Source organism: Peromyscus eremicus, chromosome 1 (genome assembly GCF_949786415.1).
Source record: "Peromyscus eremicus chromosome 1, PerEre_H2_v1, whole genome shotgun sequence".
NCBI lineage: Eukaryota > Metazoa > Chordata > Mammalia > Rodentia > Cricetidae > Peromyscus > Peromyscus eremicus.
This window is the reverse complement of record NC_081416.1, coordinates 32,028,662-32,055,776: the sequence shown is the minus strand read 5'-3', so window position 1 is coordinate 32,055,776 and position 27,115 is coordinate 32,028,662. Positions and strand designations below refer to the sequence as shown.

The following is a 27,115-nucleotide window of genomic DNA, read 5'->3' as shown; positions in this document are numbered from 1 at the left end:
CACTTAAAATACACAGGCCTCCATCAACCGAGATTGCCCGTACATGACTACACTCGTATCTTACATAGGATGCAAACATTTTTCATACTGTCTGAGTTACAGTGTGCAGAAGTACCATTGCACACCCCAGATAGACTCTCTCTTCTTAATTTGTGTTGTACTTGTCTTTAGTCACTTGACATGGGCCAATTAAATGATTTGGAGAGAAATCAGAGAAAAGCATGGGGAGGGGCGGGGAGGGAGGGCTGAAGAGGTAGCTCAGCTGTTGAGCCCTTGCTGTTCTTCTAGAGGACCCGATTTGTTTCCACGCACCCACACTGGGCAACTCACAACTGCCTATAGCTCCAGCTTCAGGGGATCCGATGCCCTCTTCTGGTCTCCTCGGGCACCTAGACACACATGGCTTACAATCACACACACACACATACAGGCACACACGCATGCACAAGCACACACATGTACAAAATGAAAATGAATCTTTAATAAAAAAGAAAGGAAAAGAATAGGGAAGGTCTAAATCACAATAAGGGGGTGTGAAACTTTACCTTGTCACTCCCACCATCCTTCCGGGCATCATCCTCACCAGGTGTTCTCTGACAGCAAAAAAGGCTGCATGTGGTCCCCCATAGCCCAGTGGCACTCCGAATCTCTGGGAGTTGCCCAGGGCAATGTCCACTCCAAACTCTCCAGGTGGCCTCAAAATACACAGAGCTAAAAGGTCGGTGGCACAGCAGGTCAGGCTCTGGGGAGGAAATGGAGAGGAGGTCAAGGTTATTTCCTTCTCCTGAGTTGTGAGGCCACAGGAGCTCTCTCTATTACAGACACACTGGTGGGGAGGGTGCATTTCTGGGAATTCCATTTGCTTGTGCATTCATGCAACAACTATTTACTGGATGCCACTGAGCACCGCAAATTAGTGATTGACATTAACAAGGAGGAAGGAGCAGGGCAAGAGAATTTCACCATTCCATGTGGTAATTGTAAAGAAATTAAAATACACCAAAAGGCAGACATATATGAGAACTGGGACATACCTTCCTGGGCTGCAACAAGGGGATTACCTACCCCAGTCTCATGGGCTCTTTCTACAAGTTCTGTGAAGTCCTCCACCTTCCCCTCAGTGTCTGGGTACTGGAACAGCACCCCACTGACATCTCTGCCACTGAAATCCATTTCATGGGGTAACTTCAGCTCAACAAGCACCCCCCTATATCTGTAAGTACAAGGGAAAATTTGTTTTCTTTATTATTATTATTATTAGTGTGTGTGTGTGTGTGTGTGTGTATGTGTGTGTGACATTTTTGTGAGTGTGTGTGTGTGTGTGTGTGTGTGTGTGATGTGTTTGTGAGTGCAGATGCTTACATGCCAAAGTACATGTATAGAGGTCAGAGGGCAACTTTGGAGAGCGAGCTTTCTCTTTCTGCCAAGGCTTCTGGTGACAGAGCCCAGGCTGTCAGGCCAGCTGAGCCATCTCTCCGGCCACCATGCCAGCTCAGAAAATGTAACTAGCACCCGTTTCTTTCCAGTGAAACTGTATTCATTTCCTGGGCGTTCCCTCAGTGTCCTTCCAGCCCCACCTCCTCTCATACTTGACCATTCCTCCACACCAACTCATATGCATGCCTCCCTCTGCTCTGTCTCTTTCTTCTGTCCTTCCCACTCCCCTCCCCTCAACTCCCCAACCTACTCCTGAGAGGGATCTCACCTCGGAGAGCTAAAGACCCAACACCTACAGCAACAGAGCCATCACTGTGACATTTACTCCGGGTCAGCTACGGTAAATGAAAAACACCCCAATGACAGGAAGGACGTCCTTGGGTTCTCAAAACCCTCTAACAGTGACTCAAAATCCCTTCTGAAGGGTGGTACGAGGCAGAAGGGTGCCCCACATTTCCAAGGCAGACAGCCAATCCAGTGCCGGCTGAGCTGGAGATGTTTCAGTTGCTTAATGGACTGACTACACAGCTACTCACAGCGCTCCTCTAGGTGTTGTGTGGATTCCTAAGAAACTCCATCTGCAGGAGGCACACACAAGACCCTAGCCGTTGTGTGTGAGTTCTGTTTTCCCAACCGTCCAAAAGACTGCTGAGGTTACTTTATTTCATTTTTTTTGTTTATGTATTTATCCACTGGGATACAAGTCCTCTGACTTGTTTCCTTCATGGCACCAGGGATTGAACCCAGAGCCTCACCCACTTGGCACAAGTGCCCTCCTACTGAGCTATATAGCCCTAGTGTCTGTTTGGGACAGGTTTATACCACCTGGCTCATTCTTGCCTCAGACTTGAAATCCTCCGGCCTCAAACCAATTTTCAGATTTTAAGTTTTACTAGAAGATTACAGTAGCATGATAACTTGCTACAGGGCAAAGGCAACTAAGCTCACCATGTACTTGTCCCTCAGTACTCACAAGGGACCTAGCAGAGGCATCCATGGAAGAAAGTAGGGGAGGGGGAAAAACTCAGCAAACTCGGCGTAAAGCAGGTTCACTTCCAATCAGACCGGAAGTGGGAAAGAGAGATGAGGCAGAGGTCATATGATATTACCCTTGGTTCAAAACACAAATTAAATCAATTACTTGGCTCGAGTCTGGACAACAGCTATTGTCTGTGGGTGGCAACGCGGATCCACAAAAAACCTCTTCCTCTTGTTGTGTCTGTTGGAAAGAAAAAGCACATTCAAACTTGAACATTCCCAAAAGACTTCGAAATATCAAGTTTTCGGTCATTTGTTCGTTTGTTTGTTTTTGTTTTCTTTTTCTTTGTTGAGACAGGGTCTTGAGTGTGCCAGCCTGGCCTCTAACTAAACTTCTGATCCTCTTGCCTCCACAGCGCTGAGATGAGATCGAAGGTGTGTGTCACTAAGACTTATATAGTGGTCCTGGGGCTTAACCCAGAGCAAGTTCTCAATCCACTGAGCCTCTTCCCCGGCACTAAAATCAGAGTTCCTAAGACGCCAAAGCAGTGAGGGGGAAACTAAGCATAGTGTAAAAAAGTGATTAGTGACTGGTAGTTCCTGACTGCGACCCCCTGAAATTCAACCCTGTTCTAACATAATTTAACAAAAATCAATCCGAAACTACCAAAAAAAAAAAAAAAACTCTTCTAAAGTAACACAAATTAGAATTCTGTTGTCACATGGGGTACTTCAGCTTAGAGTCTTAGTTGGGTAAAACATGGTAGATTCAGCCTCAACAGAATGCAAGAACTGTCTCCCAGAGATCTCTTCCTAGACTCTCAGCACGTGCACACACACACATACAAAAGTAAACAGAAGTAAAAAAAGAGTTTAAGAAACAGGAACACTTAGAGGTGATCTAAGCCAAGTGTCCTCACCAGCACCCTGGGAAAGAACTGAGGTGAGATGCACACAGGAAGACGTTGAGCTGAGCTGGGTGGGCTCTAGGGTGCAGGTGCTGGGAGACTTTCCCTTTCTGTGGTTTCAGGAAACAAGACCAATGTGACTATATAACAATTCAGGTACCAAGTGCGTATGTGGACAAAGAAAAAAGGGCACAGAGTGTATGCATTTGTGTGTCATGCTACGCTATTAATTTCCCAGTAGATACACAATGGTTCCTTTGGAGGCTTACCCTAGAAAATAGCATGTTTTACTTTGAATTACAGTCCACTCAGTTTGATAGATTTTTTTTCATTAAATACAGGTATTACTTTTGTATTACATATAATTTGTTTTATTGTTTGTTTTGTTTCTGTTTTGAGATAGGATCTCAGCCTAGGCTGGCCTTGAACTCACAAGCAAGCTTCTTGCTGTAGCCTCCTGAGTGCTAGGATTATAGCATATACAATTACATTTGGCATAGATATCAACTTAATGAGGGAATATGTCAAGTTGGGGTGATTAAAACAAAAATTACCTAGTAGGAAATACTTCCCACAGTTTAAATAGAAACAAATTGGAGAAAATGTTAGTAGGGACTCAATGACCTGAGTCAACTCTACTTTATAATGACTTCTACAGGTGAAAAGTGAACGCACATACCAAAGCTAATCTAGATGCAGCCTCAAGGAGAAAGGAGAGAAGAAGCAAGGATTTACTGAGGGGGAGCAGCCTATCACCTCAGCTAGAGGTAAGCCATGCAGGGCAGGTAGGAAACCCTCAGCCCAAACAATCAAGTAAGCAAAGAACAAACATCTTCACTTTGGTGGATGTAAGATAAAGGCTACCACTGGGGGCTGGGATGTGGCTTAGTTGGTAGAGTGCTTGCCTAGCATGTATGAGACCCTGGGTTCGATCCTCAGCATGACATAAACTGTGTGTGATGGTGTGTGTCTGTAACTCTACCACTTGGAATATGAAAACAAAAACATCAGAAGTTTAAGGTCATCCTCAGCTACCCAGTGAGTTCCAGGCCAGCCTGGGCTATGAGATCCTTCCTGAAAGGATAAAAATAATTCTAAGATTTGAAAGGAGGGAACAAAACTTATTAAAAATCAATAAAAAGCTGAGAATAGTAACTAAGAAGATATGTAAATGACTCCCCTATGTGCCTGTGTGTCTCCCATGAAGAACCTGAACTTACCCTCAATGCTGCTGAAGAAACAGAAGGGTCTCAGATGGGCTTCACCACAAGGATCTTCACACCTTGAGTGAGTCTATACCTGCCTGCACCCTGATAGTCCCACATATGTGGGAGCCAAGTAATAAACTCATGTGGGCACTCACAGAGAGGCACCAAGTCTTAGATGACACCATGAATGTGGGCAGATCTCCCAACCTACATGAGAACTCTTCCAGGAAGATGTGTTCCAATAGTCTTCCAAGGCAGAGCGTGGAGGAAGGGGAACTGCAGAGTGATTGTTAACTATGCCCTGTGACCCAATAACTTCTGGAAATGGATCCTCAGCAAAGAATTAGAATTTCTGGGACAGCTTTATTTCAGGGATGCACATGGTATGTTTTTAGTAACAGAATATGATGAAAACAAATTGAATGTGTAGCAGCAGATGTGAGGTTAAATAACCATGGCACTTCCATGCCACAGACACAAAAGTCCTATTCTAGGGGCTGGAGAGATCACTCCATGATTAAGAGCACTCGCTGCTCTTCCAGAGGACCCAAGTTCAGTTTCTAAAACCACTTTGGGTGACTCTGAGGGGATCTGACGTTTTCTGACTTCTATAGGCACCTGCACACAAGCAGCACACACACATACGTGCACACAAATGCACACACACACATGCACAAACGCGTGCGTGCAAAACAAACAAAACCCCCAAAGCCCTATTCTAGAAAGCTAAGAAAGAATGAGGTGTTCAAAATACATTGTAAAACAGGAAACAACGGCAGGTGGAGATGCACATGTCTGAGAGGACAGCACTGAGAAGGGCAGGAACGTCTCGAGTTCAAGTCCTTATGGCCTCAAAAAGCCAAGGACTAGGAGTACAGTTGAGTGTCAGAGCATACCCAAGGCCCTGGGTTTATTATTACAACAAGTAGGGAATGGGTGTGAGGGGCATAAAAAAAAAAAAAACCAACAACAACAAAGGAAAACAAAGTAAATTTCAAACATAGAAAAGTCTTCTGAAGAAGTGTTGCTGATTGCACTCCATCACACAATGTCAGCCCTTCCCACTATCCACTCCTCCCCGTACTTCAAGTAACAAGGGCAGGAATAGGCCCATACTGAGCTTCTTTCTTCAGGTCACATGAAGGAAGGGTGGTCGGTGAAATATAAGTGAAAGCTGTTGAGTGACAGCTCTGTAGAGAGGCCTCTGATTGGCTAGAAGTCCCTCTAGGTCTCCGCCCTTTGCTTCTTCCTGAGGGCAGATCTCGACATCATGGCTAGAGGTCTAACAGTTACCTACTGTTGAAATGTTATGCTAAAGATGGCAGGCAGACAGGGACACCTGTCCGTGATAACACCTCAGGGTTGATCAATAAGTCACCTTTGGACTTACATAAGAAAAACATGTTTTTCTGTCAAGCAATTAGAAGCTTGGGAAAAAAAACCTATTGTAACACTTCTATTAATATTAAGGATAATATTATCTTTCATATATATATATATATATAAATGTATGTGTGCACACAGGTGCCCATGCACGTATATATGTGTGTAAGAGAGAGGGAGAGAAAGAAGGAGAGAAAGAGAGAATTGGTAAGCCCCTGCAACCAGGGCTTCTTATTCTTAAGACTTTTCAACTCATGACTCATTTTTGTCAGATAAATTTTTCCATGAGAGAAGGTGTATAGGTATAGAAAATATACATCCAAATCAAACATTTGGTGACAATTAAGCATAAAGAAATTTATTTTGAAACAACCCTAATACCTAGGTAGGTAGATAGATGGATGGATGGATGGATGGATAGATAGATAGAGAGATAGATATAGATGTCAATTGATAAAAGCAAATTTATCTATTTAATTATTTTTCTGTTGGGATGCTTGGCCCAGCTGCTAAAGCAAATCTGCATATTAATGAGGTAGATGTGCTTATTTTTACTTATAGAATTAAATCTTAGTTGAATGTTTGATCACACAAAATGGAGAGTATCTTCAGTGTTCCTCAAGTTGATGGCCATTTTGATTTTATGATTGTCAATACTAAGATACCTCTTGACATAAATATAGCACAATATGGCGGAAGCACCTCTAGAGCCGCTTAGAAATTGTTTCAAATTCTGTCTTTACCCCAAGCCAACATCCATCTAATGTCTTTATGAAATTCATCAGCAAATGAAACAGCAAATTTCTGAAACCAAGCATTCTAACATAATGTAACCCAAAGATATGCTAATTTGCCATTACATGCTGAGAAATTATGGCAGGAAAATATTAAGACTTTGTCTTTTGTAATGAAACTGTCATGTTTCTATAAGAGCAGAAGACATCTGATGTACGGTAAAAAGGACCATAGTTCAGCTGGACATGGTGGCTCCTACCCATAATCCTAAACTTGGGACTCAGATGAAGGGAGGGGAATCAGAAGTTCAAGGTCATCCTCAGCTATACAGCCAGCCTGGGGTGCCAGAGGCATGATCAAAACCAAAAATCAGACAAAACCAAAAACAAAACTCCCACTCCTATAATTCATATCATGCAATAATCTTGAACCTGAGCCGAGATGTTTCAGGTAGCATTTGTTGGTGTGTGACTTGAAGGTACGTGACGTGCAAAGTGTACATGTGTCCTGGGTATTGAGGACCAAGGCTGCAATGAAGTCGGATGATGCAAGTTCTGCCAGAAATACCTCAGATTCATTAGTGTTGTGTTTTAAATTAATTTTTGGTTGCCCCACATTCAGAAAAAAAAACCTTTTTATTGTTGTCAATTTGGTTTTTTTTTTTTTTTTTTTGGATAAACTCTACATTCATCTATGAAACCCCACCTGAGGTTGCAAACCACAGTTTAAGATGCTGGGGACTAGGGGTTACCCCTCTCCTGGAGGGGCTCTCCCGCTGAGCCTCTCACCTGTGGCACAGTTGCATCGCCTCTGCAGCCGCGGTTGCCTCATCCAGCAGCGAGGCGTTGGCCATGTCCAAACCTGTGATGTCAGACACCATGGTCTGGTAGTTGAGTAAACTCTCCAACCTCCCCTGGGACACCTCTGGCTGATACGGAGTGTACTGGGTGACCCTGAGAGGGAAACAGAAGACCGTGTCCAAACTGTGCCTCTCCTATGCAGAAAAGCTCACGAAATGAAAGCTCCTTTGTTTTCAAATTCAATTTGATTGGACTTAAAATCGCTTAGAAAAATCAATGAAGTACACATCTGAGTGTGTCTGTATGGAAGTTTCCAGAAAGGATACACTGAGGTAGAAGACCCAGCCAGAATGTGGGCAAAGTCTCACCCTGGATGTGGACAGCACCATCCAATAGGTTGGAAGCTTATTGGATTGAAAAAGGCGGCGGGTGGGTTCCTAGCTGCCAGGACACAAACTTCTCTGTTCCCTCACTGATGACAGACTGACTTCTGTGATGAACTAGGTAATAGCTCAGCAGGCAAAAGTGTTTGCCACTAAGCCTGACAACCCGAGTTCAATCCTTGAGACCCAAATGGTACGAGTTAACTGACTTGGCAAGCAGTCCTCCTACCTCCATGTGCATGCTGACCTAAGTCTCCAGGGAGCAGAGCCCCCGCCCCCCAGCACACCGAATACATAAATAATCCCTGAGCCAAAATAAACCATTCACCCCTAAATTACTTATGCTGAGTATTTGGTCACTGTGGTGATATTTTTTGTGTTCTGACAAAGCTTGCCTGGAGATCAGAGTGAGGAGCTAGCCACTACTTAACCATAGAGGCCAGGCAGTGGTGGCACACACCTTCAATCCTAGCATCTCATGACTTTAATCCCAGCACTAGGGAGGTGGAGACAGGAAGTGATATGGCTGGGCGGAGAGAGGAATATAAAGTGGGAGAAGACAGGAACTCACTACCCCCCTTTCAGGCTGAGGAATTGGGGAGGTAAGGTAAGACATGGATGTGGCTTGCTCCTTTGTCTCTCTGGTCTTTCAGCATTTACCCCTATATCTGACTACACATTTGTATTATTAAGACCAATCAAAATTTGCACTACAGGTCACAGCAATAAAAAGCCTAATTAATGGCATGTTTTCTTTGGGTTTTTATGGGGAAGAACAGAACTGTCATAGAAACAATATTCTTTGGGCACAACCAGTACCTTTTTTCCCTCTGCACTTTTTTATTTACCTACTTCATTTTACATGTCTGAATGCTTTGCCTGCGTGTGTGTGTGTGTGTGTGTGTGTGTGTGTGTGTACTACACGAGTGTCCATGGAGGTCAGAAGAGGTTATCAAATCCCTTGGAACTGGAGTTACAGATAATTGTGAGCTGCCATGTAGGTGCTGGTAACCAAATCTGGGTCCTCTGCAAGAGTAACAGTGCTCTTAACCACTGAGCCACCTCTTCAGTCCCTTGACATTTTGTTATTATTTTTAAACACATAGTCTTGCTATGTAGCTCAGGCTACCTGTCACTCACTTGGTAGATCAGGTTGGCCCTGGTTCTCCTTCCTCAGCCTCTCAAGTCCTAGGATTATAGGCATACACCACCATGCCCAGCTCTCTACATTTTTTTGTTACATTACTATTTTAATTATCTTTATTTTCTAATTATAATTATTTAACGTACACCTGTATTTTATATGTGTGCTGTATGTGAATGTGGAGGGCAGGGGTTAATGCTGGTTGTCTTCCTCAGTTTCTCTCCTGCTTATTTTTTGAGACAGGAACTCTCACTGAAACTGGAGTCCATCAAGCCAGCTCGGACCCATGAGCTCCAGGGATCCGTCTACCTCCTCTTCCTCAGCACAGGAATTGCAGATAAGTGCATTGGCCCTCAGCTTTTACATGGGTGCCAAGGACCTGAACTCAGGTCCTCAGCAAACCCTTGACGGAGCCTTTTCCTCGGGGCATCCATGTGCTTTATTATAAGCAGGCTCTAAAATCCATGCCTGCCTGCTATGGTCCCTCGGAACTGTAAGGCCCCACATAAACTCTTCTCTAAGTTGCCCTGGTCATGGTATCTTATCACAGCAATAAAAAAAATTAACTAAGACACCAAGGCAAAGAGTTTTAAGTGATTTATTAATGGCTTTGATTTTTATATCCTTTTTTTTTCTCCTGTTCTGGTAATTACACACAGGCTTTGAAAGCATTGTTACGTTGGCTTTATTTAACGTGGTTTATGTTTGAAGACAGTCTTAGCCCACAGTACTGTACCAGCACTTTGAAATAATTTTCTCCATCTTTCACTGGTGTAACTGAGTGTGTGTGTGTGTGTGTGTGTGTGTGTGTGTGTGTACAGCAGAACACATTGTTAATTCCCTGAACAGCCTGGATTCACCATTGTAAAGGCAAATTCTACATGACTGGTGAACTGGAATGGATGACTCATACAATGAACACACAGGGCAGGCCATTGAAAGGGAACTAGAGAAACAAGGTCACACAAAAGCATAGACAATGGGCACTGGTGATGTCCGACCAGACAAGACCGGCACACACAGCTCGCTATTAGGAAGACAGATGTGACACTGTTCCTGCCATATGCTTAGACTGACTGCCCAACAGGACCCTTTCATTGTGTTCAGAGCCATCATTTGAGATGCAGACAGGTCGTCAGACATATGCACACCCCTAGAGGAATGTATGCATGTACCAGCTCCTCCAACTGATGAATAGGAAAGACTGAATATATTCTCAGGAATAGAATATACTAGGAGAGAGAAGTATTCCCAAAGAATTCAGCATGGAATAAATACTGTAGAAAAAAATGAGTAACAAACGGTGTGACTGCTAAAAGAGGAATTGTGGGTGAGGTGAATTCCACCACATGTACATATTGCTTGCAGTCATTGAAAACGATTCTATAAATGTTCCTAACATTGAGACGATGCTCATAATATATTAATTTTAAGAGGTAGAGCATTAACTCAAACAAACAACAGGAATAAAAGACCCTAAAAAGCGAAGTATAAAATACCTCATTCTTATACGCTTATAAAATCAAGCAAATGAACCAAAATGTAAACAGTGATTTTCCTCAGGAATCTTTTTCTTGCCGGGCGGTGGTGGCGCACGCCTTTACTCCCAGCACTCGGGAGGCAGAGGCAGGTGGATCTCTGTGAGTTCGAGGCCAGCCTGGGCTACCAAGTGAGTCCCAGGAAAGGCACAAAGCTACACAGAGAAACCCTGTCTCGAAAAAAACCAAAAAAAAAAAAAAAAAAAAAAAAAAAAAAAAAAAAAAAAAAGGAATCTTTTTCTTTTCCCCAACCTATCAGACCAAGAGCCATTGAGCTTTGTATTGAACGTTAACAAGAGGTTTAGTCAAAAAGCCCAAAAGCCCATGTCATTTAAAAACATGAGACGCTTCCCAATTTGTGTGTCGTCTTTGCACAAGCGCCATGCAAGTCTTCTCTGTATAATTCCAGTGTTAGTATCTGTGCTGCAGAGGTGAGGGCTGTGTGGTGATACTAAAACCGATATTTAATTTATTATTGCATATCCCAAATGTCAGAGACAAGGGCTACGATTTATTAACCAACTTCTCTGTGTAGGAATTCTGTATTACCTTTTTTTGTGTGAGCATGTTAAGCATGTTCATTATAATGGGTTGATAAAGCAAAAGCGCGCCAAATCCCCAGACTTCAAGATAACTCAATCAACATTAGGTGTTGTTTGAAGTTTCTTTTCCACATAATATTTACACTTGTAAGAAGCAGGATTACAGTCTATGTGAGGTCTTATTTCTTTCTTCAGTTAACATTCCATGGACAATTTCTTTTTGTTTGGGTTGTTTTGTTTTGTTTTGTTTTTAGAAAGGGTCTCACTGTGTAGTTCTGGCTGGCCTTGAGCTGTCTATTGTGGACTAGGCTGGCTTCCAACTCAGAGATTAAATTCAAAGAGCTAAGATTAAAGGCATGTTCCACCACACCCAGCTGCACCTATTTTTTTTTTTTTCTTTTTCTGAGACAGGGTTTCTCTGTGTAGCCCTGGCTATCCTGGAACTCACTCTGTAGACCAGGTTGGCCTTGGACTCACAGATATTAGCCTGTCTCCGCCTCCCAAGTGCTGGGATTAAAGGTGTGTGTCACCACTGCCCAGCCTAATTCTTTTTAAAGAGGCAAGACAGTTGTTATCTAGAACAGATGTATGAGGGGGATGGAGGATACCTTGTCAAGGGGGACACACTGTCAAGATTAGTGGCAGGTTATATGAGGTACACAAACAAGCATAAACACATGCAAACTTTTAAGTTAAAAAAAAAAGCTACCAAAATGTTTTTTTGTTTGTTTGTTTTTTTTTTTTTGGTTTTTCGAGGCAGAGTTTCTCTGTGTAGCTTTGCGCCTTTCCTGGAACTCACTTGGTAGCCCAGGCTGGCCTCGAACTCACAGAGATCTGCCTGCCTCTGCCTCCCGAGTGCTGGGATTAAGGGTGTGCGCCACCACCGCCCAGCCCCAAGGTGTTTTTAATTCAGAAGCATGTGCAGTCCTCCTTACAGCTGTTGTTCTTGAACAGCAGGGGGCAGCAGCTGCCACTTCCATAGAAAGTTCCAGGCCAGCTAGGGCTAAAGAATGAGATGCTAGAAAGACCAGGTGTGACGGCACATGCTGTAATCACAACACTTGGGAGGCTGAGGCAGGAGGATTAAAAATTAGAGGCTACCTCAACTAGACTGCAAGAACCCCATCTCAAAAGAGAGAGAAAAAGGAAGGAAGGAAGGAAGGAAGGAAGGAAGGAAGGAAGAGGAAAGAAAAAATGAAACCCCCTTCACACACACACACACACACACACACACACACACACACACACAGAAACAGAGAGGGAGACAGACAGACAGACAGACAGAGAGTGTGTTTGGGACTTAAAAAAAAATCTGAAGGCAGCAGGACATGAGATGGCCATTTGTAACTGCCAGTCCAGAGGATCTCATGCCCTTTGGTCTCCGTGTGGTACATGCATACACCAGCCACACATACACACAAAATGAAGACAGTAGAACCTTAAATGTCACATTAACTTCAAAAGAAAAAAGGACCAGGTATGGTGGTGCATGCCTTTAACCTCAGCTGGGGGTTGGGGAGGAGGAGGATGAAAGCTCAAAGTCACTCTCCTCTACACAGTGAGTTTGAGGTTAGCCTGGACGGCTTGAGACCCTGTTTCAAAAAAGCCTAAAACGAAATCACATAAAATCATTTAGATCCAAATAAGGACCATCAATCTTCCAGTGGCTTCTGTACCTGTCCAGCCCTTCATCACTGCCTTATTAATCTGCCAATGTTTAACTATGAAACATTTGAGGTGCAAATGTACATCTTTTGACTCCCCATTTCAAATCTACGGCAAGGCTGACAAGATGGCTCACTGGATAGAGATACTCGCCATCAAGCCTAAAGACCTAAGTTGGGTCCCCAGAACCAACATGGCTGTCCTCTGAGCTCCACATTTGCACCACAGCACATTCACACCCCAAACACACATGCACAGAGTGAATAAAACAAACAAAACCCCAGTATCTCTGATGGCTTCCCGCTACCCACAGGAAAAAGCCACAGTTGTTCATATCTCAGACTGCAAGGACCCCATGATCTCTGCCAGCGGGCTTTAATAATTTCCGTTTTCATGACCAGCCTTCCTGTCAACCCTTTTTATAATCCAAGGTTGAGTTAATGTAAACACTACTTCTGTCACTCTTTTACTTCGAACTTTTAAAATAGTTACGGGATTTTTTTTTTTTTTTTTTTTTTTTTTTTTACGCTGAGGCAATATAACAGGCATAAATGCTCTTCTTAGTAATGGCCGGTGAAGGGAAGTAAAGAATAACTCACATTTCATGGTTAGAAAATGCTACCAAGCCAGCCATGGTGGCACTCCCAACACTTGGGAGGCACAGGTAGGTGGATCTCTGAGAGCTCCAGGCCAGTCTGGTCTACAGAGCAAACTTCAGGATGGTCAGGGTTATAGTGAGACCCTGTCTCTAAAGAAGCAAAAAACACAAAACGAAACAACAAGCTATCAAAGGGTGCCTGGAGAGACAGACAGTTGAGCAGTTAGGAGTATTCCCTGGCTGCTCTTCCAGAGGACCAGGGTTTAAGTCCCAACACCCATATGGTACCTCACAAACATTTGTAACTCCAGTTCCAGAAGGACCTGGTGCCCTCTTCTGTGGACCCCAGCCAAACATGCATGTGGAGCAGAGAGGCACATTCAGGCAAGCACCCATACACAACTGAAATAAAAAAAAATTTTTTTTTACATATTAAAAAAAGATTTTAAAAGATGTCACCCAAGTGTGGCTATCAAACACACAAGGAAAAAAAAAATGTGTTTAAAAACAATTGTCTGAGGAACTGCAGAGGTTGCTCAGTGGTCCCTAACAGTGACATGTGTTCAATCTCAGGTACCTGGAAGAATTAAAAAGGGAAAAAATGGTGTCTCTGATCCATGAGTATGTCTTAATTGACAATTCAAATAGTTTCTTTTTCTAGATGCATTTTAATATATGTATTTTAAAAGTATCTCCATATCTAAGAAGGCTTATAGTTCTGAAATAGATTATTTGGTAATATATTCAACATGATATATAGTGGCATTTATTCCAAAATAATCAATTTTCTCTATCATTTTGGTTATGTCTTTCAGAATTGGGAAAAAGTAGGGGGCTTTCAGAAGGATTCATAAAACTCATAAAAGGCTTCTTTTAATCTTACTGCCAAGATCATAAAAACCAGAAAGCCACGGGGAAAAGGCAAATGTTGGTATTTGTTAATGATGTTATCAGCAACTGATACTTTGGGATTGTGGACCACATGAAACAAATTCTAGATCCAGCGTACAGTTTCTTTTAAGAGCCCAAATGTTCTTATTCTTTCGAGTCTATGTGACCCATTTATTTTCACCTCACGTCACCGGAATTTGTTGGTTCCATTGCTATGGAAACCATTCAGAAGTATAATGTGAAGTCTACCACCCACGTGCTCACAGCCCTCCCTATCAGCATGGCAGGGTGCAGTAGCCCTCTAGGGTGCAGACCAGCTTTTGGGTAATGCAAAGCAGCAATATTTAAAATGCGCCCAAAGCCAGAGACGGAAAAACAGAGTATTGTCTCCCTCTCAAAACACTGGCTACCCCCAAATTAATTAGCATACTAGCTCACAGCCAGAGAGAAATATGGCAGATATTCTGTATGGTCACTGAAAGCAAAGGCCACAGGCCAGAGCTCAGGCAGAGAATGCTGCAGTCCATTCACGGGCAGCAGCAGACTTTGATTTCTAAGGGGGAAGAGGGAAAGGCTATTTGCTTTTGAAATCACCCTTAGAGTTTACTATGTAAACTTTTACCAGAGTCACAGTGAAAAACAAGCCCTCGGTAATGCAAACACAAGAGCAAAGCACATTCGTGCGCTGAAAAACTGCAACACTCGCTCTCTGGGTGGGCCTGCTTTCCTGTGCTCTTATTAGCAAGGAAGTAGAGTATTTTGCCGTGAAAATCTCCACACACGGGTGGAGTGCAGGCAAGAGGGTACCAGCAGACCTGGTTCCTGTAAAGATGGGACAAAAGCAGCAGGATGGTCAGACAGACTTGGCCACATCAGTTCCATCCCCAGACCCCGTGGCGGAAGAGAGCTGACTCCTGAAGGTCGTCTTCTGACACACATAACTCCCGGGGCAAGAGCAAATTATCTGATTGGCAAGGTGAGATGAGAAGAGGAAGCGGGCCATGCAAGTGCAGACCTGTCCACAGACATCCGTTCCCTTTCTCAGTAAGTGGTGCCAATAAAGCTGATGTTACTGTCTCCGTTCTTCTGACACTACGTCACTTCATTTCTATTGGTCATGGACCAAGAAATGTGGGGAGAAGGGGAAACATGAGTATGGTCCTTTGAAAATCCTGGCCAAAGGACAAAAGCCCAAGATTCTTTCCCGGGCTGTAATACTGAGAGACTAAATTCAGACACAGTATAAAATGCCCCAGGGTCTCACCAAAGAGGAATGACGCCTTGCCCAAAAGCAGTATAGAGATTCAGGAAGAGATCATCAGACCTGGACTTTTGGAAATGAAAGGGATGAGAATCTATTACAACACCCTGTAAGGCATTTCCCAGCCAGGGAAGCCAAGTGGGTTCCTGGAGCTTAGAGAGCAGGAGGGGGCAGGTATCAGTGTGTGATTTCTGAGATACAAGGACCACAAGTCTAGTAGTCCTGTTCTCTAATGAGGCGATACATTACCATCCAGAATTCTCCAGTAAGTTCCGCAAAATGGTCTGGGGCACTGAGCAGTTATAATAGCCCATGCCAATATACGATCTCCAGATCTGGTTTTTGCTTGCGATGGCATGCAGAGTTGCAAGGATTTCATTCTCACCTGATTGTGGGGGAAAGGAGACAGGTTACTAGAGAAAATGCCCCAGCAGGGAGCTCCACCTACCATTTAAAAGCCTCATGTGGTTCGGGTGTTCATATCAGGAGAACAGCTATACAGAAAATACAGTCATCCAGCCAACCATCATTAAATAGTGTATACAGAAACCTGGTGGGAGGGTCCCCTAATGGCACGTGGATTCTCAGCTTTAGTCCATCATTCTCTCATCTGTGTATCTGCACATTTATATGTGCACACGTGTGTAGGTACACATGCTTGCTTGTGTGAACGGAAGGATGTTTTCCTTGATCATCCTCCGGCTTACTTTGGAGACAGTGTCTCTTACTGAACCAGAGCTCACAGATTCAGCTAGACTTCCTGGCCAGCAAGCCCCAGGGATCTGCCTGTCTCAGCCTCCAGGGTACTGGAACTACAGGCATGCTCTGTCATGCTTAGCTTTTATGTGGGTGCCAGGGACCAATCTCAGGTCCTCACGCCTCTGTGGGAAGCACCTTACCTACTGAGCCATTCCCAGATCCTCAGGATTCCTTTTAACTCTTTTTCTTTCAGTTCTCTCTTTCTCTCTCTTCCTCCTCCTCCTTCATGCAGTTCTCTGGCCCTCTGAGACAACACCTCACGATGTAGTCTTCACTGGCTTGGAACTACGTAGGCCATCCACCTACCTCCAAGGTGCTGGGATTGAAGGTATGTACCATCACCCACAGCATCTTCAGTCAACTCTTAACAGTTGCCTAATTCCATGTTTCTTCGGTCTCTTTTTAATTTCTGCTCTATTTCCTCTAAATAAAAAGTGTCTTCTCACAGTAATATTATATTTCTTCTGTTATAAATTTTACTACTATATTTTATTTGTGTGTGCGTTTTATGTGTGTGTGTGTGTGTGAGTGTGTGTGTGTGAGTGTGTGTGTGTGAGTGTGTGTGTGTGTGAGTGTGTGTGTGTGTGTGTGAGTGTGTGTGTGTGTATAAAAGTACCCTCAGAAGCCAGAAGAAACTGTTTGATCTAGAGCTGCAAGCAGTTGTGAGCTGCCCATTGTGGGTGTCAGGATCAAACTTTAGTTTCTTACTGTAGCAACTACAGTAAGAGCTCCTAACTACTGAGTCACCTCTCTTGTTCCTTCTTCCTTCCTTCCTTCCTTTTTTTCTTTTCTTTTCTTTTCTTTTTTTTTTTTTTTTAGTTATCTTATAGTCTCTGGAAGCAGGCAAGGTCATACAGCCTTATATAATACATGGCTTAAATTTTGTTTATAATTGTTCTATTGAACTGAATATCCTCCTTTTCTTTGCCATTTGAAGAGCAAATAAAAACAAAACCAAACCTAGTACCCTAAAACATAAAAGAACAATCATAATGAAAAACTCACATGAACTCTCAACTAATGTTCCCCTGAAGGGACCTAGTTAGAAAATTCTTGAATGCAGGAAATCCAATCACTTCCCAAACAATCTTCCTAGGGGCAGAGTGATTGATTCAAAAGCCCAGTAGGAGAGGAGATTAATTAGCAGTGGCTGGCAGGCCAGCCCAGCTTCAATTAAGATCCTGTGCAAGATGGACAGGTCCTTGCTCCACATTGTACCATCTGGACAAAGGGCTGGCTCTCAAATGAGAACAGTCTGAAGGGATTTGCTGGTCAAATCGGGAGTTTAGATGTTATAGAGCATTTTGTATTGGGAGAATGTGACTCTGTATTATGGGAAAATTATTCTATATGGAGAGTCCACAGAGAGAAGATTCTGGTCATGGGGGACCATGGTTAGAAGTTGGCACCACAGTCCAGGAGGGAGATGGATGAGAGGAGTATTGTCAATTGAATTGTGTCTCCTAAAAAAAAACACTGAGCCCGGCAGTGGTGGCACACGCCTTTAGTCCCAGCACTCGGGAGGCAGAGCCAGGTGGATCTCTGAGTTCAAGGCCAGCCTGGTCTACAGAGCAAGATCCAGGGCAGGCACCAAAACTACACAGAGAAACCCTGTCTTGAAAAACCAACAAAAACAACAACACATTGAAATAATAATCCTTGGTATCTTTGAATGTAACCTTGCTCGGAAATTGAGAGTTCACATTAAAACAAGGTCATACTGGATCACTGTCATCTTCCATCCAATAACTGGTGTTCTTACAAGAACATGACAGTTTGAGCACATTTGACATTCACTCAAAGAGAATGCCATCTTACCTAGAGACTATGGTAAGACAGAATCTATAAGTCAAGGAATTCCAGCAATGACTAGAAGCTAGAGAGAGAAATGGAAGAGATTCTTCCTCAGAGCTCCGACATGGAACCAACCTGCCAACACCTTGAATTTGAACTCAGCCAAAGAGAGAACAAATTCCTTTTGCTTGAGCCGTCCAGATTGCAGTGTGACACTTCAGTAACCTTAGCAGAACAATGTAGGCATCTGATCAGATGTTTTCTAGAGACGCTGTGGCATAGTTGGGACGTTCAGGACACTTAAACCACACCCACAGGCCAGGGTGGTCTCCAGGTCTTCAACAGACAAAAAATGTCTGTACATTATGAAGACTCTACCACCCAAAGCAATCAACCCAGATGGTTTAAAAGATGTTTATCCACTGGCACTATCTATGGTTGGCACTACGTTTCTGAATGTACTGAAAATCAAAAGCCAGGCAGCACACACTTGGGGAGGCTAAGGCAAGAGCATCAGACTTTGAAGCCGACCTAGGCGACATAGGGAGACACTGTATCAACAGAAAAGAAAACCAAGAAAAATCTAGTCAACGCAGATGTGCAGTACTTCCTACATTACCTCAAGGTGACCTGGACAAATGCCACAGTCAATTATTCAGTCCAAAGATCCGCCCTGAGTCTCAACACTCTGGAGGTAAGGGCAGGAAGACCTCTGAGTTTGAGGCCAGCCTGGTCTGCATACAAGTTCCAGGATAACCAAGGCTACAGATGAGACCCTGTCTCAAGACAAATAAACAAACAAAAAGACCTGCCCTGGGCATTGCTCATTCTTCCTCACAGTGTAATGCTGGGGAGGCAGGAGAATCTTGAAGTCATGTTCTACAAACAGTTGAACTGGGATAAGCAATTCAGTTCTAACTGGCTCCATGCCTGGCAAGAATAATAGAACGTTAATTGACTTGGTTGGAAATAACTATGGTGAGATGGACAAGGTGGCTCAGTGGGTAGACGTGCTCGCCACACAAGCCCGAATACCTGAGTTGGATCCCCAGATCCACAGTAGAAGGAGGGAACTGATTGGTGGAAAGGTGTCCTTCGACCATCACTCGTGTGCCACGGCATGCATGCACCTTCAACACAAACAAGATGCTGGCCAAGTGATCCTTCTTCGTTTTTTCCCCCGATGAATTAGGTTTTGACACAATCAAAGAACTGGGGAAACCCCACGTTTTAGTTTTCTCTGGAGAGTCTTGAAAGAACTGGAGCAGAAAAGGGGTGTGGAAAGGCGGTGAGCCTCACAGCTAGGGAAATGGTTACTGTGCCAAGATCCACGATTATGGACCCACCTTTCTCATTAAGTTAAATTATCTGAAAAAAAATGTCCACGCGCCTGCCACAACTCATGTGTGGAGGTTAGAGGACATCTTCAAGGACTCAAGTCCTCCCTTTCTATCTTTACATGGCTTCTTGGGAGCAAATCCAGGTCTCCAGGCTTACAGGGCAAGCACCCTTACTCACTAGGCCATCTTGCTGTCCCTCAAAAATGTGCTTTTAAAACTCAAAGTCTCAGCCGGGCGGTGGTGGTGCACGCCTGTAATCCCAGCACTCGGGAGGCAGAGCCAGGCGGATCTCTGTGAGTTTGAGGCCAGCCTGGACTACCAAGTGAGTTCCAGGAAAGGCGCAAAGCTACACAGAGAAACCCTGTCTCGAAAAACCAAAAAAAAAAAAAAAGAGAAAAAAAAAAAAAAAAAAAAAAAAAAAAAAAAACTCAAAGTCTCAGAAGCAGGTCAGGAAAGTGACAGGAGCCCTGGAGCTCACAGTGCCAGAATCCAAGAAGACTGCCGAACAGTCAACCCATCAACCTCTTCTCCTGGAAGAGTAGACAGAGCCTGGTCACCGCTGGTCTGTTTTCTTTAGTAGAAAGCTACTGCTCTTCCTGGTAGAAGAAGCTCCAACTGTGCTGTTTGGATTTTTGCTATCAGACCAGCAGTAATTTTCTCTTTATTCTTTCATTTTACATTTTAATTTTCATAAGGTTTCATTTTCTAGTCCTATGATGATCTACTGTGTGTGCTCATTCTCAATGATATCAAAGACAGTTTCTATTACGGATCTGCAGTAGAGGACCCTCCAGAGGAGCAGTAAGAGAGGTGGGCCAGTTTCCCCAAGGAGAGTATCCTAGGAACCCTGGAAGAAGGTATTACCCGCACTCCCTAAAAGTAGCCCAACAAGAACCAACTCTCAAGACCAGTTAAGAGACTAAATCCAATGACAGTCTTACGGTAGATAAAGTGGTAGGACCATCTTTTCACTTGACATAAGAACTAAGATGGTACTTGACACTTAAAATGGAGCAGAAACCTAAATGTGAAGAGGCTCATAAAATGTGTGATTTTTAAAAAGGCAATTCAGCATAAACGAGGAACAAAGTAATTATACTCAGAAGCATAAAAATGCTTTTTGAGCTGGGTATGGTGGTGCATGTCTTTTCTTTAATCTCAGCATTCAGGAGGCAGAGGCAGGCAGATCTCTGTAAATTCAAGGGCAGCCTGGTTTACAAAGCAAGTTCCAGGCCAGCAAAGGCTACATAGTGAGATCAATGCAAAACAAACAAACACACACATTTAAAAAAAAGTCTCAAGTGGAACATTCAAGTGGGAAGGCATGAACACTACCATGGGAAATGCTGACATTTCTGGAAACCCTGGACTCTTAACTAGAATAGTGAAAGAGTCTGAATGTTCCTTGTACAAGAAAATCAAACCTTTAATACTTCAAGATATGATGGGGAACACTAAACTCCAGTTGACAGAGTCTAGTTCCCATCTCTCTTCCTTCTGTATCCTTCCACCTACCTACAGGAAAAGCCAAACCTACCAAGTTCATTCTGCTCCTACCTCGCTAGGGTCAATATGAATTCTTCCCTATACAAACTTATTGTAGCCTGATCTTTATGCTCTCATTTCCTTTCTGTTGAAAGCAAAGGGAGGTAATACAATGAGTTATGCTCTGTACATCAAGATAATAGACATTTGTGCCATGGTTAGTATGGTAAGCCAGCCATGGTGTAGCTTGTGATTGCAGAAAGCAGAGGCAGGAGGTTCTTAACTCTGAGGCCAACTAGGCTATAGGGCAAGACCCTGTCTTTAAAAAGCAAAGAGCTGGGGTTGTAGCTCAGTAGTACATCAATGTACAGGCCCTGGGTTCTATCCCCAGGACAGGGTATTGGTAACTTGACTCAATCTTGAATCCTCTGGGAAGGGAGCATTAATGAGGCATTCACTATACACCACTCTCTGCTCTTCACTGCTGATGTAATAATGTGGCTGGGCTTCTTCATGTTCCTGCTGCCTTGGCTTGTGCGCAATGATGGACTGTAACCTAGAGTTTTGAGCCAAATAAATCCCTTCTTCCTTTGAGTTATTTGGTCAGAGTATTTATCACAGCAACTGGAAACTAAAATAGAACAACAAGTTCTTGGTCACGCTTCCTAAAGTGTGAATGTTGTGAGGAGCTGTTCCCATTCACTCATCCATTGCTTATCATAACTGAAACTTTCCAACTAGAAGCCAGGACATCGCTATAACAAAAATATAAGACCTCAGGCATCCTCACCCACACATAAGAAAAACCATTCTCTGAACACAGAGCTTAGTGTGTGAAGAGTTTCACGTGTTTGCTCACTGGCTGTTATTTCTCATAGCCATTCAGAAAAACGTCCCTTGAGTCATTGTGACATGTCCACATAGTAATAGAAGGAAAGAAAATGAGAGAAGCCGGACGGTGGTGGCGCACGCCTTTAATCCCAGCACTCGGGAGGCAGAGCCAGGCGGATCTCTGTGAGTTCGAGGCCAGGCTGGACTACCAAGTGAGTCCCAGGAAAGGCGCAAAGCTACACAGAGAAACCCTGTCTCAAAAAAACCGGGAAAAAAAAAAAGAGAGAAAAGGAGATGTATATGCTGAGTATAGACATGGCACAAATGTCTATTATCTTGATGTACAGAACATAAGTCATTCTATTATCTCCCTTTGCTTTCAATAGAAAGTAAATGATGGGGAACACTAAACTCCAGTTGACAGAGTCTAGTTCTCATCTCTCTTCCTTCTGTATCCTCCCACCCACCTACAGGAAAAGCCAAACCTACCAACTTCAAATGTTGCATATGTATGTATATATCATAGAGATGTATATGCTGAGTCCGGACTAGTTGAGATGGAACTGAACATGAACATGTCTCAAAGTCTAAGACTTGGACCATAATCAAATCTAAATACAATTTCCATTGGAAGAACACAGTGCCCATCACTGTCACTTCTCATCTGCCTTGAAAAGTGCCTCTCTTTCTCCAGAAAATAGATCTCTAATCCCAAAGTGGCAGCCTTTGCCTCCTGCCTAGTAACAGAAGCCCCCACACAGGATATTGTGCCATCCAATCCCTGAGCAGCTCATCCCCAGGAGGCTGTGTGGACAAAAGAAAAAGGAAAAAAACCAGATCCCTTGCTCTCACACCAGAGACCACTCAAGAAGATGCACATTTCTCACGCTTTTCCTCCTAACTTAATGCAAAGATCACGTTCCTAGGCCCAGGAATTGACTCTTGAGTGTGGACTACAGTTACACTAACTAGGAGAGAAACGAGCTAGAATGAGGAAGGAGACATCTATTAAAAGCCAGGAGGAGGCCAGGCACTGTGCTTCATGCCATTAATCCTAGCACTTGGGAGACTGAGACAGGAGGATTGCCATGAGTTCAGGGCCAACTTGGGATACACAGTGAGCAAGAGGCCAGACTGAGCTGCTCGGTGAGATTCTGCCTCACACACACACACAAAGAACCAGCTGGAGGCAAGCTGTCACTTTCTTTTGCCTTCAGCCCTGCAGGGCTGCTGGACAGTGTGAGCTCCCAACTGTGTACTTCCAACCATGCAAGAGCTCAAGCAATCTTTCTCACATCTAAGCAGCAAGTTTTCTACTTGTGGAACCAACCCCTACTTCTGACCTGTTTATACCTCTGCCTCTGGGCATTGCGTAATGTCCTGGTCCTGATGGCCAGAGGGCAGAGTTCAGTGCCCTCTGGGCTCACTCTGCTTCCTAAGAGCCTCCAGGTGGGGCCTGCAGCGTCTTCTTGGAATTCACTGAGTACATCTTCTTCCTCCTTACATAATTCCCCGTGAGAAAGACTTCCTAATGGCAGCTTCCTTGCTGTGTGTGCCTGAAATATCCAGAACTTTGTGCCAAATGAATTTTTTCTTTTCATTTTGAGAGAGGGTCTCACTACAGAGCTCTGGCTGACCTGGGACTCTTGCTAAATAGACCAGGCTGTCTCAAATTCTGAGATATGCCTGATTCTGTCTTCTAGTGCTGGAATTAAGGATATGTGTCACCACACCTAGTTCAAATAAATGTTAGGTCTTTTTTTTTTGGGGGGGGGGGGGTTCGAGACAGGGTTTCTCTGTGTAGCTTTGCGCCTGTCCTGGAACTCACTTTGTGGTCCAGGCTGGCCTCAAACTCACAGAGATTCGCCTGCCTATGCCTCCCGAGTGCTGGGATTAAAGGCGTGTGCCACCACCACTTGACCCATTGCTATGGCTGTTGAGATTTTTCAGATAAATGAATCTGTACAAGAAACACCTTGAAATGGACAGGCAGGCTATGTGAGTCAACATGTGTATTGTTGCCTAAACACATGCCTACTTGAACATATGCTCTTCATGGAACTCATGACAAAACCCTATTTTTTTTATCTTAATTATATAGGCAGATACATTCATGCTTTGCTTTGCCCCCATAATCTGAAGATGGCATTCCTGTGGTTCTATACAGTGTTCATATACACTGCTCAGATCATGATCATGCCCTCTCTCTCTCTCTCTGTGTGTGTGTGTGTGTGGTATGAGGGATTAAACTTAATGTCCTTGTTTATGCTAAGCAAGCATTCTACCCTGAGCTAGGTCTAAATTTTTATCATTCATATTTTTAAGGAATAAATACACGAGTGTGGTAATGCATGCCTATAATCCCAGCGCTTAAGAAGCTAAGCCAGGAAGATTGCCCTGAGTTCAAGGCCAACTTAAACTAACTAGAGTCTTGTGGAAACAAGACATGAGGCCTCAGACAGTAAAGGTGCTTGCCACCAAGTCTGATAGCCTGCTTGTTGAGTTCAAACCGTGGGACCCACATGGTGGAAGAAGAAGAGACCCAAGTCCCATCCACCCCTGCAAACTGTCCTCAAACCTCCACACATAATCTCATATACACACAAAGGAAGTAAATAGATAAACGTAAAAACAACAGAAAATAACCATGCATGTGCTTGAACTCAGGGGGACATCTCTGAGATGATGCAGAGAAAGTTGAGGTTGGAGGGAGAGTGGGGTCTCACTTTCCCTCGAAAATCTTGTGCTTCTGACAAAGATTAAGGGATGGCATCATTCCTGGAATGCAGTAGTCTTTGGGAAGCAGAGCGGTGCAGAGCTCTATGAGTGACAGGACAGCAGCCTCCGCACAGAGCAGGCAGCAAGCAGTGCCACAGTCCCCCCCACCCCCAATGTCACACCCGCCTCCACTTGGCAAGACGCTAAGAAAGGCTCGGAGGGAATCGTCAGTGCTGAAAACCAACACACTCATATTTGAGTTTGCCCAGACAACTCACCAGTTTGAGAAAGGTCTTTCTTTGCCGGAGGCTGAAGGGAAAAGCTGGGGACAGACTGTGAGGGTGGAGATTGCCTTGGCAGATTTTTCTTGCCAGTATGCATATCCCTTGGCTCCAAAGCTGTGTGGGAACCACGGAGGGTGGGGGTTGGGTGGGGAGGGCCAGTATCAACATGATAAATATTTCATGATCAATAGTGTATATTAGGATTTTCTGAGTAAAAGTTAGAATTAATATTCAAATTCTGCCTAAAAACGTAGCCTTTTTCTCATATCACCTAGTCATTTATAACATCCTTTTTATCCTGCCCATAACCACATGGCTTAAGCCCATACAACCAGTCCATGAACCTGTTGGTGTCAAGTTTCCTCCCTGGGCAGTAGAGGATTTCATGCCCAAGGTCTGTTCAATTACAGAATTTTTTCATCACAGGAAGCCAAACCACACTAGTTTCTCTGGCCACTGTAGAGTGGGAACTCAAATGGCAGGCCCTAAGATACAGGCAGAGGATTGATGTCTTAGTTCCACTTCGTGGTACATGGATAAAAATACCTGCACTTTATAAACACAGCTTTAAAAAGAAAGAGTAAATCTGGCCCACAATTCCAATGGCAGTCACCATGGGTAAGTCAAGGCAGCAGGCACTTGGGACATTCATTCTTCTTAAGTCAACAGTCAAGAACAGAGAACCATTAAATGAAAACGTGCACGCCAGTGCTCCATCATTCCCACTCTTAAACAATACAGGATCCTCTGCCGAGGAATGGTGCCACCAATCGAGGATGGGTCTTCCTACTTCCCATTAATGTAATCAAGATGATCTCTGCCCCTAGACACACCCACGGGCCAACCTATCCTTTCCCCTTAGATATTCTTTTCTTAGGTGATTCCAGACAATGTCAAACTGATAATTAACATGAAAAATCAGTCACTATGAGGCCAAACAACAGGAGTACCACACTGGTCTGACCTCCCCTCCAATTTCCATTATCCTGATCTGGTCAGACTCTTCCAACCAGCAAAGCACCTGACTCAGTCTTCTGTAACTCCTCACTGTGCCACCACCAGGGTGTCTGTGTCTGATGGCTCTTTCCTTTACATCTGCAAAGGACAGAGTCCACCATCATGGCCTCTCTATTTAGCTTTTTTTTTTTTTTTTTGTTTTTGTTTTTTTGTTTTTTTTTTTTTTGTTTTTTCGAGACAGGGTTTCTCTGTGTAGCTTTGTGCCTTTCCTGGAACTCACTTGGTAGCCCAGGCTGGCCTCGAACTCACAGAGATCCGCCTGGCTCTGCCTCCCGAGTGCTGGGATTAAAGGCGTGCGCCACCACCGCCCGGCTTTTTTTTTTTTTAAGAAAAGCAAACATAGAGAAACATTGCAATTCATAATATTTATCTAGAACACCAGATGACCTATGTATTCCTATTCAGGCCAGATGGTGAGATTGAAATGGGAATCCGTGGAGTGTTTGTTTTCCCTCTTCTCTACCCCCTGGGCACACTGTTATGCCCTGCAGAGCGAGAGCACAGGGGAAGTGTACATTCTAAGAGCTTAACTCAAACAACTTATCCTGCCCTAGGGAAAGGCAAATGACAACTTTTTACACATCAAAGGCACAGTCTATGGAGGGAGGTCTGCGGTTTAATTTATAATCTCACCAAGGAACGAATTGTAATCTCTTCGCAGACAGGAGCATGGCCAGATTGAGAACAGCATGCTGCAGTGAAAATCACCTAAGCCCTCCCATGCAGGTAGTTCAGCACACCTAATAACTGACCTATTACAGAATCCATAGTAGGCTACTGCAATATTTTAGCTTATATTTCTATAAGCTGAAGCTTTGGAGAAACATTCATAAATGGAAACTTGACACTATTGGCAAAGTTCTCTCAGTGCCTATAACTTTAGATTGTCAGAGATTTCATTTTTTCATAGTTTAATCAGCATGGAGAATCCTTACTAAAACACTCAGTTTGTACTATAAACATTTCCTGGAATTATAAGCAAAACAGGCCCACGCAGTGAAAATGAAATCTGAAGGGCTAGAGATGGCTCAGCAGTTATGAGGACTTGCTGCTCTCGCAGAGGATGAGAGATTAATTTCCAGCACCCACACTGGGCAGCTTACAAGCATCTATAGCTCCAGTTTCAGGGACCCCAATGCCTTCTTCTGGCCTCTAAGTGCACACACAAGTGCACATACACATAAATAAAAAATAACAATTTTTTTTTTGTTGGTGGTTTGTTTGTTTGTTTGAGACAAGAACCCACTGTGTAGACCAGGCTGGCCTCAAACTTACTGAGATTTACCTGCCTCTGCCTTCCAAGCGCTGGGATTAAAGCCATGAGTCACTATGTCTGGCCATAACTTATAAATAAATCTTAAAAAGAGATCTAAGTCTTCATCCACCATACAACATACATAAAGCTACCAGGCAGGT

At 43.7% G+C, this 27,115-nt stretch overlaps 1 protein-coding gene and 1 non-coding gene across 2 annotated transcripts in view; both read right to left on the bottom strand.

The window, feature by feature from the left end:
• Positions 1 to 27,115, bottom strand: part of Gldc (glycine decarboxylase) — an 89,366-nt gene that overhangs the window by 54,006 nt on the left and 8,245 nt on the right. The window contains exons 3-7 of the mRNA XM_059259076.1: positions 15,721 to 15,856; positions 7,438 to 7,602; positions 2,579 to 2,656; positions 1,066 to 1,213; positions 546 to 742 (exon numbers count right to left, since the gene is read on the bottom strand). Coding sequence (XP_059115059.1) covers positions 546 to 742; positions 1,066 to 1,213; positions 2,579 to 2,656; positions 7,438 to 7,602; positions 15,721 to 15,856 — 724 coding nt within the window. The remainder of the gene's footprint in view (positions 1 to 545; positions 743 to 1,065; positions 1,214 to 2,578; positions 2,657 to 7,437; positions 7,603 to 15,720; positions 15,857 to 27,115) is intronic.
• Positions 10,848 to 10,953, bottom strand: LOC131902879 (U6 spliceosomal RNA). The gene has a single exon (XR_009377158.1). It is a non-coding gene; the product is annotated as a U6 spliceosomal RNA (small nuclear RNA).